Below are 20536 nucleotides of genomic sequence, written 5' to 3' on the forward strand. Positions count from 1 at the left end.
AACAATTAAATATCACTGAGTTAGGGTTACGTTCTAACTGTCCTGTGTCTCTGTATTCCTCCAGCTGAAAGAGAAGGTCCTACAGCGACAGCAGGGTAGCTACATCCTGACAGTGGAAGCTGGGAAGCAGCTGCTCCTATCTGCAGACAGCAGGGCAGAGGTGTCTCTGCAGGGAGAGCTCACAGACATCCAGGACCGCTGGAGACATGCCACCATCTGCCTGGAGGAACAGAGACGTGAGCTGGCCAACCTGATGAAGGTACACTGCACCAAACTGTACCTTTTAAACACACCTTTAGCTGTACCTTTAAAGGTTCAATATGCAGAAATCACTCCGCCATTTCCTGGTTGCAAAGATTCTAATCGTTTGCCTAATTTCAGTTTATGTGACAAAACAAGCAATATATAGTGTAGAGAATCATTGTAAACATCTGTGAAATATATTTGCAATAACCAAAAATATTGTATTTTCAGCTGTTTGAAGCTGGTGTGCAAAACCGAAAGTAAAAGACGCAAAAACGGGAAGCATAGAAATAGCGCACATAGAACAGATCTACCGCTTCTTAGACTTGCTTTCAATGAGAATAACAGATCTTTAACTCACATTTCTATGTGAATGTTGTCGGGTCGCCCCAAAAAGTTACATATTGCAGCTTTAAACACACCTTTGGCTGTTCCTTTAAACACACCTTTAGCTGTTCCTTTAAACACACCTTTAGCTGTTCCTTTAAACACACCTTTAGATGTTCCTTTAAACACACCTTTAGCTGTTCCTTTAAACACACCTTTAGATGTTCCTTTAAACACACCTTTAGCTGTTCCTTTAAACACACCTTTAGATGTTCCTTTAAACACACCTTTAGCTGTTCCTTTAAACACACCTTTAGCTGTTCCTTTAAACACACCTTTAGCTGTTCCTTTAAACACACCTTTAGATGTTCCTTTAAACACACCTTTAGCTGTGCCTTTAAACACAACTTTAGCTCTTCCTTTAAACACAACTTTAGCTGTTCCTTTAAACACACCTTTAGCTGTTCCTTTGATTTATTTATTTATTTATTGATACTTAATTGTAAACACAGTGGTGACACATTGTGTCTGTATGTCATCTACAGGACTGGGAGAGATGTGAGAAAGGCATCGAGGGTTCTCTGGAGAAGCTGAAGGCGTTTAAACGGCAGTTCTCTCAGCCCCTCCCTGATCACCACGAGGACTTGCAGGCTGAACAGATGCGATGCAAGGTAACGTTAGATATGTAACCTGCTCAATACAGCTCATGGAGACATACTGAAGTGACACATATACTATCTAACATAGGACATTTTATTTGTATTTATTTTGCCTTTATTTTAACAGGGAGTCCCATGAGACCAAGGTCTCTTTCGCAAGGGAGCCCTGCATGCACACAATTTACAAAATTGACAAGAGAATAGCACCATGTTTTTCCTTCACTCAGAATCAGAATCACCTTTATCCGCCAAGTACATTTACATGTGCCATGAATTTGAACTGGTGAAGTGGTGCTGACATCGTCTTACAATAAGCAGAATACACAGACAGAATGTCGACAAAATAATGTACACTTAATCTGCTGATCACAGCGGACCTGTCACTCCAATGACCTACCTGTTATGTTGATTACATGCTCAGTACTGCAGAGTGCAGACCAGTAAACAGCTCCTGGCATCAGTGGGGAATGTTGAAGGAATGTTGAAGGAATCTCGTAATGTAATAAGATCAGACCCATAAAGGTGCCAATTGAGTTTGTCATTAATTACATCAGTTAAATATGCCTCCAAACCAAGGTGTACTGCCTCTGCTAAGGTCATCATGGCTAAGAATAATCCCACTGTAAATCAACGAGAGTTTGTCTGAACATAACTGTCCATGGAAATGCGAAGACCATATTTAAATGTTCAATATACTCAAGAAAAACATGTGAAAGAAGCATAAAGGAAACCTTTTAAAATCACACGGCCGATCGTGATGAGAAGCGGTGTGTTGTTGAAGTAATGTTTGATACTGAATACAGGATTGCAAAAAGTCCAGAAAAAATGCTCTGTAGGTGAGATTAGGCCTCTAATTATGTTTTTCTATGAACTGTTGGGTGTTTTAAAGTAGCTGATAACATTCCCTTCTCCCGTGACCAGGACTTGGAGAACACGTTTGACGGCTGGACAGAAGACCTAGCCCAACTGACGGTGCTGAGGGAGTCCCTGTCTAGCTACATCAGTGCTGAGGACCTGTCTGTTCTGCAGGAACGCATCGAGCTGCTGCACCGCCAGTGGGAGGAGATATGTCACCAGGTACTGTAGGGCTGTTGAATATGTTGCTGTGTGGCCTGGGGGGGTCTAGCGGTCTAAGACGCTGCCTCTGGAGCAAGTGTACAGTGGACTGCTACCTACATGGCAGCATGGTTTGAATCCAGCCCACTGCTCTTTCAGCGCTCTCTCTCCTACCTTTCACGTCTATTTTTCTATATCCAACAAACATACATACAAATAAATATATGTTGCTGTGAGGAGAAGCAGTCTCTGACACAATACAGATCCTGTATCTTAATTTGAGCCGATTTCACACAACAGGACAATAATCCTGTATCAACAGGAAATGTATATTGTTATGTGGTTTATAATTAATGGAATTTTTTTTATAGGGGTTGATACAATCAAGTCTGACATTTTCAAGTGGAAATTACAAACTTTAGAAGCCTTTTTAAACCTTGAATACACTACAAGTTTGCATTTCTTGATGTGCAGGAAAATTCCTGCAACAACAGGATGATCAAATTAAGATACAGCATCTGTAGGTGGAGTGTAATCAGTCTGGCAAGAGAGACTAGAGCAGTCATTTTCCGTTGTAATGACATGTGATCCCAATGCTCCACTACATACAGTAGGAACAGGTTTAAATCTTTCAGGCTTGCACTGACGACATTTGAGAATTTTTGTCATTTATCCAGAGCAACTTATAAGAGCAATTAGGGTTAAGTGCATTGCTCAAGGGCACATCAACAGATTTTTCACCTATTTGCCTTGGGGATTCAAACCAGCGACCTTTCGGTTACTGGCCCAACGCTCTTAACCACGAGGCTACCTGCCGTCCCAGAGAAATCTGCATCAGTCAGACCATGGTCAATATAATTGAATAGTGGTTCTGCGGTCTTCTTGAACGCCTGTGTGAAACATCTTTCTGGTGATGTTAAGTTGCTGGTAGCTCTACACTAGCCTGTTTCCAGATCTGTTTGTGCTTTTGCCTACTCCATTGTCATTGTTCTGCATGACGATTCCATAAGGAGTTGGCTAGAGAGCAGAAACAGATCTGGCTTCCAGGCTAGCTCTGCACTGGACCGTATGAAAATTTAGAAACGGGCATAGTGCAACTACGTCTGAGGTAGAGAGAAACCTCAATGCAAAACAGTACAGGAAGTGTCCCCCCTTCAAGCGACATCCAGTGTTGTATGAGTATGTTGACAAGATACCAGATAGTGACAGGAAACACTGCTAGGTCCTAGATCTATTACATCAAGTAACACCTCTACACATCTACTGCTGCAGTACCTGTTCATTGCTGTTCTGCTAAACCTATGCATATTACCTAGTACCGGTAGTTGTTTATTTTTTATGGGGAAATGTTCATTTATTTCTCTGTGCAGCTAACAATTATCATTACCATGGTGAATTACTTATAAATTAGTATATGTATTTACAACGTGTGAGTTTCCATGTATCTGTCTTGCTGTCTCTCTCTCTCTCCATAGCTATCCCTACGGCAGCAGCAGGTGGGTGAGAAGCTGAATGAGTGGGCTGTGTTTAAGGAGAAGAACAAGGAGATCTGTGATTGGCTTACCCACATGGAGAGCAAGGTCTCCCAGAATGGAGATGTCAGAATCGAGGAATTGATCGAGAAGCTACGCAAGGTAAACACCAACAGAAACTTAACCTACAGTATGCATAACTTTTCATTCATGTTTTAGTTTTAGACAGATATACCATTGAACTGTACTACTGTACTCTACTCTACTCTTCTCTGATCTACTGTACTCTACTGTACTCTACTCTACTCTACTCTCTTCTACTCTACTCTTCTCGACTCTGATCTGATCTACTCTACTCTGTTATAATCTGCTCTGTTACAGTGCCTTGCAAAAGTATTCATCCCCCTTGGCGTTTTTCCTATTTTGTTGCATTACAACCTGTAATTTAAATTGATTTTTATTTGGATTTCATGTAATGGACATACACAAAATAGTCAAAATTGGTGAAGTGAAATGAAAAAAAGAACTTGTTTCAAAAAATTCTAAAGAATAAAGAACGGAAAAGTGGTGCGTGCATATGTATTCACTCCCTTTGCTATGAAGCCCCTAAATAAGATCTGGTGCAACCAATTCCCTTCAGAAGTCACATAATTTGTTAAATGAAGTCCACTTGTGTGCAATCTAAGTGTCACATGATCTGAGTTTATATACACCTGTTCTGAAAGGCCCCAGAGTCTGCAACACCACTAAGCAAGGGGCACCACCAAGCAAGCGGCACCATGAAGACCAAGGAGCTCTCCAAACAGGTCAGGGACAAAATTGTGGAGAAGTACAGATCAGGGTTGGGTTATAAAAAAATATCAGAAACTTTGAACATCCCACAGAGCACCATTAAATCCATTATTAAAAAATGGAAAGAATATGGCACCACAACAAACCTGCCAAGAGAGGGTCGCCCACCAAAACTCACGGACCAGGCAAGGAGGGCGTTAATCAGAGAGGCAACAAAGAGACCGAAGATAACCCTGAAGGAGATGCAAAGCTCCACAGCGGAGATTGGAGTATCTGTCCATAGGACCACTTTAAGCCGTACACTCCACAGAGCAGGGCTTCATGGAAGAGTGGCCAGAAAAAAGACATTGCTTAAAGAAATAAATAAGCAAACACGTTTGGTGTTCGCCAAAAGGCATGTGAGAGACTCCCCAAACATATGGAATAATGTACTCTGGTCAGATGAGACTAAAATTGAGCTTTTTGGCCATCAAGGAAAACGCTATGTCTGGCGCAAACCCAACACCTCTCATCACCCCGAGAACACCATCCCCACAGTGAAGCATGGTGGTGGCAGCATCATGCTGTGGGGATGTTTTTCATCGGCAGGGACTGGGAAACTGGTCAGAATTGAAGGAATGATGGATGGCGCTAAATACAGGGAACTTCTTGAGGGAAACCTGTTTCAGTCTTCCAGAGATTTGAGACTGGGACAGAGGTTCACCTTCCAGCAGGACAATGACCCTAAGCATACTGCTAAAGCAACAATCGAGTGGTTTAAGGGGAAACATTTAAATGTCTTGGAATGGCCTGGTCAAAGCCCAGATCTCAATCCAATTGAGAATCTGTGGTATGACTTAAAGATTGCTGTACACCAGCGGAACCCATCCAACTTGAAGGAGCTGGAGCAGTTTTGCCTTGAAGAATGGCCAAAAATCCCAGTGGCTAGATGTGCCAAGTTTATGGAGACATACCCGAGACTTGCAGCTGTAATTGCTGCAAAATGTGTCTCTAAAAAGTATTGACTTTGGGGGGGTGAATAGTTATGCACGCTCAAGTCTTCTGTTTTTTGTCTTATTTCTTGTTAGTTTCACAATAAAAAATATTTTGCATCTTCAAAGTGGTAGGCATGTTGTGTAAATGATACAACCCCCCAAAGAAATCCATTTTAATTCCAGGTTGTAAGGCAACAAAATAGGAAAAACATTATACTGTACTATTTTATACTCTACTCTGTTATACTCTACTCTAATCTACTCTACTCTGTTATACTCTACTCTGTTATACTATAATCTACTCTACTCTGTTATACTCTACTCTGGTATAATCTATACTCTGTTATACTCTACTCTGTTATAATCTACTCTACTCTGTTATACTCCACTCTGTTATACTCTACTCTGTTATACTCTACTTTGTTATAATCTACTCTACTCTGTTATACTCTACTCTGTTATAATCTACTCTACTCTGTTATACTCTAATCTACTCTGTTATACTCTACTCTACTCTGTTATACTCTACTCTGTTATAATCTACTCTACTCTGTTATACTCTACTCTGTTACAATCTACTCTACTCTGTTATACTCTACTCTGTTATAATCTACTCTACTCTGTTATACTCTACTCTGTTATAATCTACTCTACTCTGTTATACTCTAATCTACTCTACTCTGTTATACTCTACTCTGTTATACTCTACTCTGATCTACTTTACTCTGTTATGCTATACTCTACTTAAGTGATAATGCCTGAGAAGCCAGTGTTTGGAGGATATGTTGTCACAGGTGTTGTTAGACCTAGACGAAGTCCAGGGCCGGCAAACCGTGTCAATATATCCTCCAAACAACAGCTTCAAGGGCATTATCACTTTTACCAACATATTCAAATAATGATTGACATATTTTCATAAAAATACTATTTCATCCTTCCACAAGATATAGCCCCGACACAAATCTTGGGTTGCTACCCAAGCCGGCTGGTTGTTCGTTCTATCGGTTCGGTTGCTAGAGACACGACCCAGTCGTTCAGTCTTTTTGTTCTGTATCTATGGACACGACCCAGTCGTTCGTTCTAAATGTTCCATTGCCATACTGGCTGGCAACGTTCTTATCCCTTGCTTGCTAGCTAGCCAACTAAGGCTAACTTACAGTCATGTCAAACAGTGCAGCAAAAATAACAGCAAAGTTGCCGCATTTGTATTTGTTTAAACAGTTTTCTAGTGATATTCATTTGGATACATCCATAACAATGAGCTAATGAGGCACGATTTCGCCTGGCATAGAAAATGTGCTCACTCGTCAGGACACTGTTGTTCAGAGGAGCTAGCCAACAACACAGCTAACACAATCACTTCAAACTGAAGCTGGAAAGACTGCAAACTAGCTGCACTTTGTTTCGTTTGACCTTTTTTCAATTGACATTTCTTTGTTTATATCCTTAAAAATAATGCCAGCTGATTCATGATTTCAACTGGCTGAGAAACGCTGCCTGCCTGTCTGTTTCGTCCCGACTCCCAACACGTACATTACTATGGGACAGCTGGAGATCGAATTTGAATATTGAAACAATGTTATAAATGTCAGAGAGACCGACAGCAAGGTTTATACAAATCTCTGCTGTTGAAAACTAAATGTTAGTCTAAAAGAAATGTGATATAATGTCTAGATGCTTTTTATAGTGGAGATCAAGTTTATAAAGTGCCTGGCTGGGCTGATGAGACAGTGGATTGCGCAGTCAGATGAAACAGATAAATAGGCATTTTAAGGTAATAGATTTAGCCGGTGGTCTTTTGTGGAATAGACACCTGCTGGAATGCGGTTTTAACCAATCAGCATTCAGGATTAGACCCACCCATTGTATAATCTGTTATAATCTACTCTGTTTATACTCTGCTCTACTCTGTTATACTCTACTCTGTTATACTCTACTCTACTCTGGTAGAGCACGGCGCTTGTAACGCCAAGGTAGTGGGTTCGATCCCCGGGACCACCCATACACAAAAATGTATGCACGCGTGACTGTAAGTCGCTTTGGATAAAAAGCGTCTGCTAAATGGCATATTATATTATTATTTATTATTATACTCTACTATACTCTGTTATTATCTACTCTACTCTGTATACTCTACTCTTCTCTGTTATACTCTACTCTACTTTACTCTGATCTACTCTACTATATTATACTCTACTCTATTATACTCCACTCTACTCTGCTATACTCTACTTTGTTATACTCTACTCTGTTATACTCTACTCTACTCTGTTATACTCTACTCTGTTATACTCTACTCTACTCTGTTATACTATACTCTGCTATACTCTAATCTACTCTACTCTGTTATACTCTACTCTGTTATACTCTACGGTTATACTCTACTCTACTATAATATACTCTACTATGTTATGCTCTACTGTTATGCTGTCAAATATTATATTATGTTATACTCTACTCTGTTATACTCTAATCTACTCTATTCTGTTATACTCCACTATACTCTGTTATACTCCACTCTACTCTGTTATACTCCACTCTACTCTGTTATACTCTACTCGGTTAAACTCTACTCTGTTAGAATCTAATATACTCTGTATACTCTACTCTTCTGTTATACTCTACTCTACTTTACTCTGATCTACTCTACTATATTATACTCTACTCTATTATACTCCACTCTACTCTGTTATACTCTACTCTGTTATGCTCTACCCTACTATGTTATACTCTACTCTGTTATACTCTACTCTACTCTGTTATTATCTACTCTACTCTGTTATACTCTACTCTGTTATACTCTACTATACTCTGTATACTCTACTATTCTCTGTTATACTCTACTCTACTTTACTCTGATCTACTCTACTATATTATACTCTACTCTATTATACTCCACTCTACTCTGTTATACTATACTCTACTCTGTTATACTCTACTCTACTCTGTTATACTCTACCCTACTATGTTATACTCTACTCTGTTATACTCTACTCTGCTATACTCTAATCTACTCTACTCTGTTATACTCTACTCGAATCTACTCTACTTTGTTATACTCTGCTCGAATCTACTCTACTCTGTTGTACTCTACTCTACTCTGTTATACTCCACTTTGTTATACTCTACTCTGCTATACTCTAATCTACTCTACTCTGTTATACTCTACTCTACTCTGTTATACTCTACTCTACTCTGTATACTATACTCTACTCTACTCTGTTATACTTCACTTTACTCTGATCTACTCTACTCTGTTATACTCTACTCTGTTATACTCCACGGTTATACTCTACTCTACTCTAATCTACTCTACTCTGTTATGCTCTACTGTTATACTGTCAAATATTATATTATGTTATACTCTACTCTGTTATACTCTACTCTCTTATACTCTACTCTAATCTTCTCTACTCTGTTATACTCTAATCTTCTCTACTCTGTTATACTCTACTCTGTTATACTCTACTCTAATCTTCTCTACTCTGTTATACTCTAATTTTCTCTACTCTGTTATACTCTACTCTCTTATACTCTACTCTAATCTTCTCTACTCTGTTATACTCTAATCTTCTCTACTCTGTTATACTCTAATCTTCTCTACTCTGTTATACTCTACTCTGTTATACTCTACTCTAATCTTCTCTACTCTGTTATACTCTACTCTGTTATACTCTACTCTAATCTTCTCTACTCTGTTATACTCTAATCTTCTCTACTCTGTTATACTCTACTCTGTTATAATCTACTCTACTCTGTTATACTCTACTCTAATCTACTCTATTCTGTTATACTCCACTATACTCTGTTATACTCCACTCTACTCTGTTATACTCTACTCTACTCTGTTATTCTCTACTCGGTTAAACTCTACTCTGTTAGACTCTAATATACTCTGTATACTCTACTCTTCTGTTATACTCTACTCTACTTTACTCTGATCTACTCTACTATATTATACTCTACTCTATTATACTCCACTCTACTCTGTTATACTCTACTCTGTTATGCTCTACCCTACTATGTTATACTCTACTCTGTTATACTCTACTCTACTCTGTTATTATCTACTCTACTCTGTTATACTCTACTCTGTTATACTCTACTATACTCTGTATACTCTACTATTCTCTGTTATACTCTACTCTACTTTACTCTGATCTGCTCTACTATATTATACTCTACTCTATTATACTCCACTCTACTCTGTTATACTCTACTCTACTCTGTTATACTCTACTCTACTCTGTTATACTCTACCCTACTATGTTATACTCTACTCTGTTATACTCTACTCTGCTATACTCTAATCTACTCTACTCTGTTATACTCTACTCGAATCTACTCTACTTTGTTATACTCTGCTCGAATCTACTCTACTCTGTTGTACTCTACTCTACTCTGTTATACTCCACTTTGTTATACTCTACTCTGCTATACTCTAATCTACTCTACTCTGTTATACTCTACTCTACTCTGTATACTATACTCTACTCTGTTATACTTCACTTTACTCTGATCTACTCTACTCTGTTATACTCTACTCTGTTATACTCCACGGTTATACTCTACTCTACTCTAATCTACTCTACTCTGTTATGCTCTACTGTTATACTGTCAAATATTATATTATGTTATACTCTACTCTGTTATACTCTACTCTCTTGTACTCTACTCTAATCTTCTCTACTCTGTTATACTCTAATCTTCTCTACTCTGTTATACTCTACTCTGTTATACTCTACTCTAATCTTCTCTACTCTGTTATACTCTAATTTTCTCTACTCTGTTATACTCTACTCTCTTATACTCTACTCTAATCTTCTCTACTCTGTTATACTCTAATCTTCTCTACTCTGTTATACTCTACTCTGTTATACTCTACTCTAATCTTCTCTACTCTGTTATACTCTAATCTTCTCTACTCTGTTATACTCTACTCTGTTATACTCTACTATAATCTTCTCTACTCTGTTATACTCTAATCTTCTCTACTCTGTTATACTCTACTCTGTTATAATCTACTCTACTCTGTTATACTCTACTCTAATCTACTCTATTATGTTATACTCCACTATACTCTGTTATACTTTACTCTACTCTGTTATACTTTACTCTACTCTGTTATACTTTACTCTACTCTGATCTACTCGACTCTAGGAATACAGGCTTGTGTTATAATTTGTTGTAGCAGTTGATCGCTCTTTCAATAATATTTCATTCTAAATAAAATATTAGTTTTACACCGTTTACCCGGGTCTGACTACTGTATTTCCGCTGTACTCAAACCGCTCTAAATGTGTATATATCCCTCCTGTCTCAGGACTACTATGAGGAGATAGCGGTGGCTCAGGAGAACAAGCAGCAGCTGCACCAGCTGGGGGAGAGACTGGCCAGGGCCAGCCATGAGACCAAGGCTTCTGAGATAGAACACAAACTCAGCAAGGTGGGCGAGCGTTGGCAACACCTGCTGGACCTCATCGGAGCCAGGTAATGATATGGATATACTACGGCTGTGTGTGTGGGACAGGAAGTACATGGATACACTGTGCACACACTTGTTTCCCAAAGTCCATTAGCATTAATGTTTGCTTTGATGCAACCTTTTTCTTGGCTGTCTGAAACACCCTGGCTGTCTCAGTGTACAGTACTTGGCACAATCTGACCTCAATGTGACTTCCTGGTTAAATAAAGTAAAAACAATGAGTGGAAAGAAGCGATTTAATGACGTTATTAATTGTTTGTTAATTGTCTTTAGGTGCTTTATCAGTAGGAATCTACTGTGTTATGTATGTTTTTCTAAAACAATCATTATGTATCCCACTGACAGAGTGAAGAAGCTGAGGGAGACTCTGGTGGCAGTGCAGCAGCTGGATAAGAACATGAGTAGTCTGCGGTCCTGGCTGACCCACATAGAGACTGAGCTGTCCAGACCCATCGTATACGACACCTGTGACTCCCAGGAGATACAGCGGAAGCTGGACCTGCAGCAGGTAAATACTGTGTCAGTAGCCTGTTGGTCTGTTTATGTTGTCTCACCATTGTCAGTGCAACGATCATATAGGATCTTCATTTGAGCCAGTTTTCTTCAGCAGGAAAATAATCCTGCAGCAACAGGAAATGTGAATTATTATGTGGATTGAAATTAATGAACATATTTAGTAGGAGTTGATACATTTTTCCTTAGGGCAAATCAAGTCTGACATTTTAAAGCGTAAATTACAAACTTTAGAAGCCTTTTTAAACCTTGAATACACTACACATTCGCATTTCCTGCTGTGCAGGAAAATTCTTAGCAACAAAAGAGTGATCAAATGAAGATCCTACACCTGTAGGAGTTGGTAAGACGGCACCAACAGACCTGGGACCACCATGCTACCTCATCAGTGAGCTGTGGGTTCTTTGAAAACACTCTGTAGTGTACACCGCCTGGTATAGCTATTGATAAAGCTACATAATCAATAATGGTTGTTTATCTTGATACTTTATTGATCCCTGTTTAGTTCCTAGCAGACAAGGTTACAGAAAAGTCTTAGTAGGCTTCTTGATTCTGAAAAGATTTAAGATCAAGAGCCTCTTTCTGTAACGTAACGTAAGATAACATCCTTCCATCTTTTACCTCCGTCCACCCAGGAGCTTCAGCGTGACATAGAGAAGCACAGCACAGGCGTGGCGTCTGCGTTGAACCTGTGTGAGGTGCTGTTACACGACTGTGACGCCTGTGCCACGGAAACAGAGTGTGAATCCATCCAGCAGGCCACCAGGAGCCTGGACCGCCGCTGGAGGAGCATCTGTGCCCTGTCCATGGAGAGGAGGCTCCAGTAAGAGACATGCTACATTTAGGATTTAGGCACAGTAGTTTTCTAAAGTAGTCAGACTTTTTACTTTCAAGTCTATCAACAAGTGCAGTAATGTAATTCTAGGTTTGGTAAGCATATTGGAAAACATATACTTGTGATATAGGCTGTCACCACAACTTAAACTGTCCATATCGTTTTTAATTTGTAAGGATTGAAGAGACATGGAGTTTATGGCAGAAGTTCTTAGAGGACTTTATGCGTTTTGAGGAGTGGCTAGTGACCTCAGAGAAGACCGCTGCTCTACCCAACTCTTCGGAAGTACTGTACACGGTGGCCAAAGAAGAACTCAAGACGTTTGAGGTACAGATATGCTACTACAGACCACCTAGTCCTACTTGGATATAACCACTATATTCTCCTCTCATATACAGTACATACAGTGCATTCGGAAAGTATTCAGACCCCTTGACTTTTTCCACATTTTGTTACGTTACAGCCTTATTCTAAAAGGGATTACATTCATTTTTCCCCTCATCAATCTACACACAATACCCCATAATGACAAAGCGAAAACTGGTTTTTAGAATATTTTGCAAATGTATTAAAAATAAAAAAAACAGAAATACCTTATTTATATAAGTATTTAGACCCTTTGCTATGAGACTCGAAATTGAGCTCAGGTGCACAGCCAACACAACACAGGAATGGCTTTATGTCCACTGTATATGGACAAAACTCATAACTCGTCCCTGAGCAATAAATTGATCAATGAAATGATCAATGAAATGATCAATGAAATGATCAACCAACTTTTCTCTTTTTGATACTAAATGTGTTGGTTATATTTGTGTGTGTTCCAGGTGTTTCAGCGTCAGGTCCATGAGAGCCTGACCCAGCTGGAGATGATCAACAAGCAATACCGCCGTCTGGCCAGGGAGAACCGCACAGACTCCTCCTGTCGCCTCCGGGAAATGTCCCACGACGTGAACCAGCGCTGGGACAACCTGCAGAAGAGGGTGGCCTCCATCCTCCGCAGGCTCAAGGTACAGCGTCACGTCCAGAGTAGGCCTCGTTGAGCAACTGTAACACAACAGAAAGTATTGTATATAGTCCAATCCAACTGGGCACACACTGGCTGAATCAACATTGTTTCCACGTCATTTCAATGAAATTACGTTGAACCAACGTGGAATAGACGTTGAATTGATGTCTGTGCCCAGTGCGATTCTACACTCCTGAGGGTCCGTACTGCCCACGGAAAGAAATTATGCCAGCAAGGAAGTCATTTCATTGGTTCTAGTCGGCAGAATCATGGGGAGTGTCTGCACGAAGTTCCAGTTCAAAGAAAATGTGTTTTTTTGCTGCAAGAGATGTGTAATCTAAAGCATCTCTTTGGTATGATTATTCCAGCACTTTATCAGTCAGCGTGAGGAGTTTGAGACAGCCAGAGACAGCATCGTGGTGTGGCTCACTGAGATGGACCTGCAGCTCACCAACATAGAGCACTTCTCAGAGTATGACATCCAGGCCAAGATCAAACAGCTCCGGGTAAGGATGGCCTCTTTGCACAAGCGATTATTGTTCTCTCGATATCCTACAAATTTTTTCCACTCTTCAATAACTCAACTATACTATGACTTCTGTCAGTTATCATTGAAATAATCACATTATCACTATTTCTGACTGCTATGGAACCGGGTAGCAAAACTATACAAACTCCTACTATGGCTCAACTGTATCCTAACCACTCTATTCCTAATACACACTGTATTCAGTCTGGCCTCTGCCCCTCTTGTTTTTTATTACCAGGCGTTCCAGCAGGAGATCTCTCTGACCACGGGGAAGGTCGAGCACATCTTCCACCAGGGAGAGGTGCTGCTAGAGAAGAGTGAGCCTCTGGACGCTGCTGTTATAGAGGAGGAGCTGGAGGAGCTGCGGAGATACTACCAGGAGGTGTTCGGACGCGTGGAACACTACTATAAGAAGCTCATCCGACTACCGGTAAGCCCAAGGATGACGTCTACTGAGCCCTGGTTCTGTTCATTTTGATGCTGAGCCCAGGGATGATGTCTACTGAGCCCTTGTTCTGTTCATTTTGATGCTGAGCCCAAGGATGATGTCTACTGAGCCCTGGTTCTGTTCATTTTGATGCTGAGTCCAGGGATGATGTCTACTGAGCCCTTGTTCTGTTCATTTTGATGCTGAGTCCAGGGATGATGTCTACTGAGCCATTGTTCTGTTCATTTTGATGCTGCGTGACTGTTGACTTGTAGCACCCTTTCATTGATGTTTATTTTCAAAAGGATAGAGTTACCATTCTACCAGATGTTCTAGGAAGATTATACCATGTCTTGATGCCTGTAATCTGTCCGTATCTTTGTTGACTGTCTCATAGCTGTACCTTAACCTCCCATCCCTCCTCTTCCAGCTGACAGGAGAAGAGTACGATGTGTCATTCTCGGACCGGGAGATTGAACTGGATGAACCTGGAGACCTGTCCAGCATTCCCTGGAGTGAGAGTCTTGGAGACTGCCAAAGTTCCCCTCTGACTGCCCACCTGCGTACTGGGGCTGAGTGCTCCGGCAGGGACACCCCAGCCAGTGTGGACTCCATCCCCCTGGAGTGGGACCATAACTACGACCTGAGCCGGGGTCTGGAGAGCAGGGCCCTGGGCCTGGCCTTGGAGCATGGGGAGCACGGAGAGGAGAGGAGCTACCAGGGATCAGCTTCCGCTCTGTCAGGTCAGTCTAGTCTACACCCCTCATCCCTGCTCCACTACTGTCAGGTACTAATTATACCACACCCCTCATCCCTGCTCCACTACTGTCAGGTACTAATGATACCACACCCCTCATCCCTGCTCCACTACTGTCAGGTACTAATGATACCACACCCCTCATCCCTGCTCCACTACTGTTAGGTACTAATGATACCACACCCCTCATCCCTGCTCCACTACTGTTAGGTACTAATGATACCACACCCCTCATCCCTGCTCCACTACTGTTAGGTACTAATGATACCACACCCCTCATCCCTGCTCCACTACTGTCAGGTACTAATGATACCACATCCCTCATCCCTGCTCCACTACTGTCAGGTACTAATGATACCACACCCCTCATCCCTGCTCCACTACTGTCAGGTACTAATGATACCACACCCCTCATCCCTGCTCCACTACTGTCAGGTACTAATGATACCACACCCCTCATCCCTGCTCCACTACTGTCAGGTACTAATGATACCACACCCCTCATCCCTGCTCCACTACTGTCAGGTACTAATGATACCACACCCCTCATCCCTGCTCCACTACTGTCAGGTACTAATGATACCACACCCCTCATCCCTGCTCCACTACTGTTAGGTACTAATGATACCACACCCCTCATCCCTGCTCCACTACTGTCAGGTACTAATGATACCACACCCCTCATCCCTGCTCCACTACTGTCAGGTACTAATGATACCACACCCCCTCATCCCTGCTCCACTACTGTTAGGTACTAATGATACCACACCCCTCATCCCTGCTCCACTACTGTCAGGTACTAATGATACCACACCCCTCATCCCTGCTCCACTACTGTCAGGTACTAATGATACCACACCCCTCATCCCTGCTCCACTACTGTCAGGTACTAATGATACCACACCCCTCATCCCTGCTCCACTACTGTCAGGTACTAATGATACCACACCCCTCATCCCTGCTCCACTACTGTCAGGTACTAATGATACCACACCCCTCATAACTTACTGGCAGGTACTGGGGATAAGATAGCCTCGATCTCAGTCACTACTGTCGGTCTGATGGTAGCCAACATGCCTTGGTGTGGAAAAATAACATTCACAGCCTGCTTTCTGCCTGCTACGAGTTTAGTTTGGTTTTCTCACTCGCACACAGAACCATAACAGCAGGCACCGATTAACCAACAGCACCACTTTCTAACCATTTGATTTGATTTGATTGGTGCGGCACGTAGGCTACTGTAGCTAACCTCAAACTGATTTATTGTTGGCATCCTGTGTGTTTTAAAGGTGCATGTTGTTGTGCGCTCTGTTGGGGAGATGTTTCACCCTTGTCTGTTGTTTTATTTTGTTAGAAATGTTCTTCGTCCCTCGTCCCTTATAATTTACCACTGGATGGATACCACACTCACAATTAATGGTATCTCACAACGTTTTGGATTTCTATGTCTGTTTGAAGAAAACATTTAGGTCCGTTCTTTCAGACACAGATTAAGACAGATTAAACTCCTGAATAATCTACATTGAAAGTGCTTTTAAATCTCACAGGAGTAGGCTTAATCTAGGTCTAAGAAACTGGCCCATGAACATAAAATCAAAGCCCTTATCTAACTGTATTCCACTTGGGTGTCCATCCAATCTTCCCATCTTCAGGAGAGGGAGGTACCCTGGACACCCACATCCTCCAGTTGGACAGGGTTCTGGACACCAGCCGGTTACACCTGCAACAGACAGAGAACATCATCCGCAGCAGAACCCCCACCGGGCCAGAGCTGGACACATCATACATGGGATATGTGAGTACTGTCTGATATGAGATCCTTATCACCGTTCTGTTGGGGTATGTCTTAATAGAAGGTCTTTAGGAAACATTGTGCCTTTACCTAAGAAGTTTCTACGGTGTGATTACTTGATGTGAGCGTCTCAATGACATGCTTTCCATCTGTTGCCTGTCCTGTCCTGTCCTGTCCTGTCCTGTCCTGTCCTGTCCTGTCCTGTCCTGTCCTGTCCTGTTGTTTAGATGCGTCTGCTGGGAGAGTGTCGGAACAGTATAGACACGGTGAAGAGAGTTGGCTACGAACTGAAGGGGGAGGGGGACAAGGCCTCAGGACTCGCTGACCCCATTGATGATGAATCACAAACAACAGGTAAAGTTTGGCCATCAGGTGTTGATATTAATCAGGCTTAAGATGGTCAGAGGCGGAGAGGTCTTAAGATGGTCAGAGGCGGAGAGGTCTTAAGATGGTCAGAGGCGGAGAGGTCTTAAGATGGTCAGAGGCGGAGAGGTCTTAAGATAGTCAGAGGCGGAGAGGTCTTAAGATGGTCAGAGGCGGAGAGGTCTTAAGATAGTCAGAGGCGGACAGGTCTTAAGATAGTCAGAGGCGGACAGGTCTTAAGATAGTCCGAGGCGGACAGGTCTTAAGATAGTCCGAGGCGGACAGGTCTTAAGATGGTCAGAGGCGGACAGGTCTTAAGATAGTCAGAGGCGGAGAGGTCTTAAGATGGTCAGAGGCGGAGAGGTCTTAAGATGGTCAGAGGCGGAGAGGTCTTAAGATGTAAAGTAGCAATGGTACATTAATGCCCACAGCTTGTAGTCCACGATGAGACAACATTGTGTGGCGGTTGTGTGTTTTCTGGGTTGTCTTTTCTCCAGAAGACTCAAGCAGAGAAGTAGGTAAGTACAAAGTCAGCAGCTTTTAAGGCAGACACATTTTTTTGGACTGTGCTGGACTGTGCTGGACTGTGCTGGACTGTACTGGACTGTACTGGACTGTGCTGTACTGGGCTGTAAGTTGTATCTCACCTCAAATGCCTGAATATACAGTATAATCAGTCGTAGACAGGACTAATAGATAAACTGTACATACACTACCGTTCAAAAGTTTGGGGTCACTTAGAAATGTCCTTGTTTTCGAAAGAAAAGCAATTTTTTTGTCCATTAAAATAACATCAAATTGATCAGAAATACAGTGTAGGCATTGTTAATGTTGTACATGGCTATTGTAGCTGGAAACGGCTGATTTTTAATGGAATATCTACATAGGCGTACAGAGGCCCATTATCAGCAACCATCAGTCCTGTGTTCCAATGGCACGTTGTGTTTGCTAATCAATCAATTCAATCAATTTTATTTTATATAGCCCTTCTTACATCAGCTAATATCTCGAAGTGCTGTACAGAAACCCAGCCTAAAACCCCAAACAGCTAGTAATGCAGGTGTAGAAGCACGGTGGCTAGGAAAAACTCCCTAGAAAGGCGAAAACCTAGGAAGAAACCTAGAGAGGAACCAGGCTATGAGGGGTGGCCAGTCCTCTTCTGGCTGTGCCGGGTGAAGATTATAACAGAACCATGCCAAGATGTTCAAAAATGTTCATAAGTGACAAGCATGGTCAAATAATAATCAGGAATAAATCTCAGTTGGCTTTTCATAGCCGATCATTAAGAGTTGAAAACAGCAGGTCTGGGACAGGTAGGGGTTCCATAACCGCAGGCAGAACAGTTGAAACTGGAATAGCAGCAAGGCCAGGCGGACTGGGGACAGCAAGGTGTCATCATGCCCGGTAGTCCTGACGTATGGTCCTAGGGCTCAGGTTCTCAGAGAGAAAGAGAGAACGAGAGAATTAGAGAGAGCATACTTAAATTCACACAGGACACTGGATAAGACAGGAGAAGTACTCCAGGTATAACCAACTAACCCCAGCCCCCCGACACATAAACTACTGCAGCATAAATACTGGAGGCTGAGACAGGAGCGGTCCGGAGACACTGTGGCCCCATCCGAAGAAACCCCGGACAGGGCCAAACAGGAAGGATATAACCCCACCCACTCTGCCAAAGCACAGCCCCCGCACCACTAGAGGGATATCCTCAACCACCAACTTACAATCCTGAGACAAGGCCGAGTATAGCCCACAGAGGTCTCCACCACAGCACAAACCAAGGGGGGCGCCAACCCAGACAGGAAGATCACGTCAGTAACTCAACCCACTCAAGTGACGCACCCCTCCCAGGGACGGCATGAAAGAGCACCAGCAAGCCAGTGACTCAGCCCCTGCAACAGGGCTAGAGGCAGAGAACCCCAGTGGAGAGGGGAACCGGCCTGGCAGAGACAGCAAGGGCTGTTCGTTGCTCCAGAGCCTTTCCGTTCACCTTCACACTCCTGGGCCAGACTACACTCAATCATATGACCTACTGAAGAGATAAGTCTTCAGTAAAGACTTAAAGGTTGAGACCGAGTCTGCGTCTCTCACATGGGTAGGCAGACTGTTCCATAAAAATGGAGATCTATAGGAGAAAGCCCTGCCTCCCGCTGTTTGCTTAGAAATTCTAGGGACAATTAGGAGGCCTCGCCTTGTGACCGTAGCGTACGTATTGGTATGTACGGCAGGACCAACTCGGAAAGATAGGTAGGAGCAAGCCCATGTAACGCTTTATAGGTTAACAGTAAAACCTTGAAATCAGCCCTTGCCTTAACAGGAAGCCAGTGTAGGGAAGCTAGCACTGGAGTAATATGATCAAATTTCTTGGTTCTAGTCAGGATTCTAGCAGCCGTATTTAGCACTAACTGAAGTTTATTTAGTGCTTTATCCGGGTAGCCGGAAAATAGAGCATTGCAGTAGTCTAACCTAGAAGTAACAAATGCATGGATTAATTTTTCTGCATCATTTTTGGACAGAAAATTTCTGATTTTTGCAATGTTACGTAGATGGAAAAAAGCTGTCCTTGAAACAGTCTTGATATGTTCGTCAAAAGAGAGATCAGGGTCAAGAGTAACGCCTGAGGTCCTTCACAGTTTTATTTGAGACGACTTTACAACCATCAAGATGAATTGTCAGATTTAACAGAAGATCTCTTTGTTTCTTGGGACCTAGAACAAGCATCTCTGTTTTGTCCGAGTTTAAAAGTAAAAAGTTTTCAGCCATCCACTTCCTTATGTCTGAAACACAGGCTTCTAGCGAGGGCAATTTTGGGGCTTCACCATGTTTCATTGAAATGTACAGCTGTGTGTCATCCGCATAGCAGTGAAAGTTAACATTATGTTTTCGAATAACATCCCCAAGAGGTAAAATATATAGTGAAAACAATAGTGGTCCTAAAACGGAACCTTGAGGAACACCGAAATGTACAGTTGATTTGTCGGAGGACAGACCATTCACAGAGACAAACTGATATCTTTCCGACAGGTAAGATCTAAACCAGGCCAGAACTTGTCCGTGTAGACCAATTTGGGTTTCCAGTCTCTCCAAAAGAATGTGGTGATCGATGGTGTCAAAGGCAGCACTAAGGTCTAGTAGCACGAGGACAGATGCAGAGCCTCGGTCTGACGCCATTAAAAGGTCATTTACCACCTTCACAAGTGCAGTCTCAGTGCTATGATGGGGTCTAAAACCAGACTGAAGCATTTCGTATACATTGTTTGTCTTCAGAAAGGCAGTGAGTTGCTGCGCAACAGCTTTTTC

The 20536-nt window shown here is 42.1% G+C and overlaps 1 protein-coding gene across 2 annotated transcripts in view; it reads left to right on the forward strand.

The window, feature by feature from the left end:
* The window catches only part of LOC121544644 (nesprin-1), a 169297-nt gene that overhangs the window by 131911 nt on the left and 16850 nt on the right, over nt 1-20536 (forward strand). For both annotated transcript variants that reach the window (XM_041854654.2, XM_041854653.2), the window contains 14 exons: nt 65-259; nt 1116-1241; nt 2151-2306; nt 3761-3919; nt 10847-11013; nt 11354-11516; nt 12157-12344; nt 12533-12683; nt 13184-13366; nt 13734-13871; nt 14133-14324; nt 14752-15064; nt 16731-16873; nt 17098-17224. In XM_041854654.2, the coding sequence (XP_041710588.2) occupies nt 65-259; nt 1116-1241; nt 2151-2306; nt 3761-3919; nt 10847-11013; nt 11354-11516; nt 12157-12344; nt 12533-12683; nt 13184-13366; nt 13734-13871; nt 14133-14324; nt 14752-15064; nt 16731-16873; nt 17098-17224 (2401 nt within the window). The remainder of the gene's footprint in view (nt 1-64; nt 260-1115; nt 1242-2150; nt 2307-3760; nt 3920-10846; nt 11014-11353; nt 11517-12156; nt 12345-12532; nt 12684-13183; nt 13367-13733; nt 13872-14132; nt 14325-14751; nt 15065-16730; nt 16874-17097; nt 17225-20536) is intronic.

This window comes from Coregonus clupeaformis, chromosome 29 (assembly GCF_020615455.1).
Source record: "Coregonus clupeaformis isolate EN_2021a chromosome 29, ASM2061545v1, whole genome shotgun sequence".
NCBI lineage: Eukaryota > Metazoa > Chordata > Actinopteri > Salmoniformes > Salmonidae > Coregonus > Coregonus clupeaformis.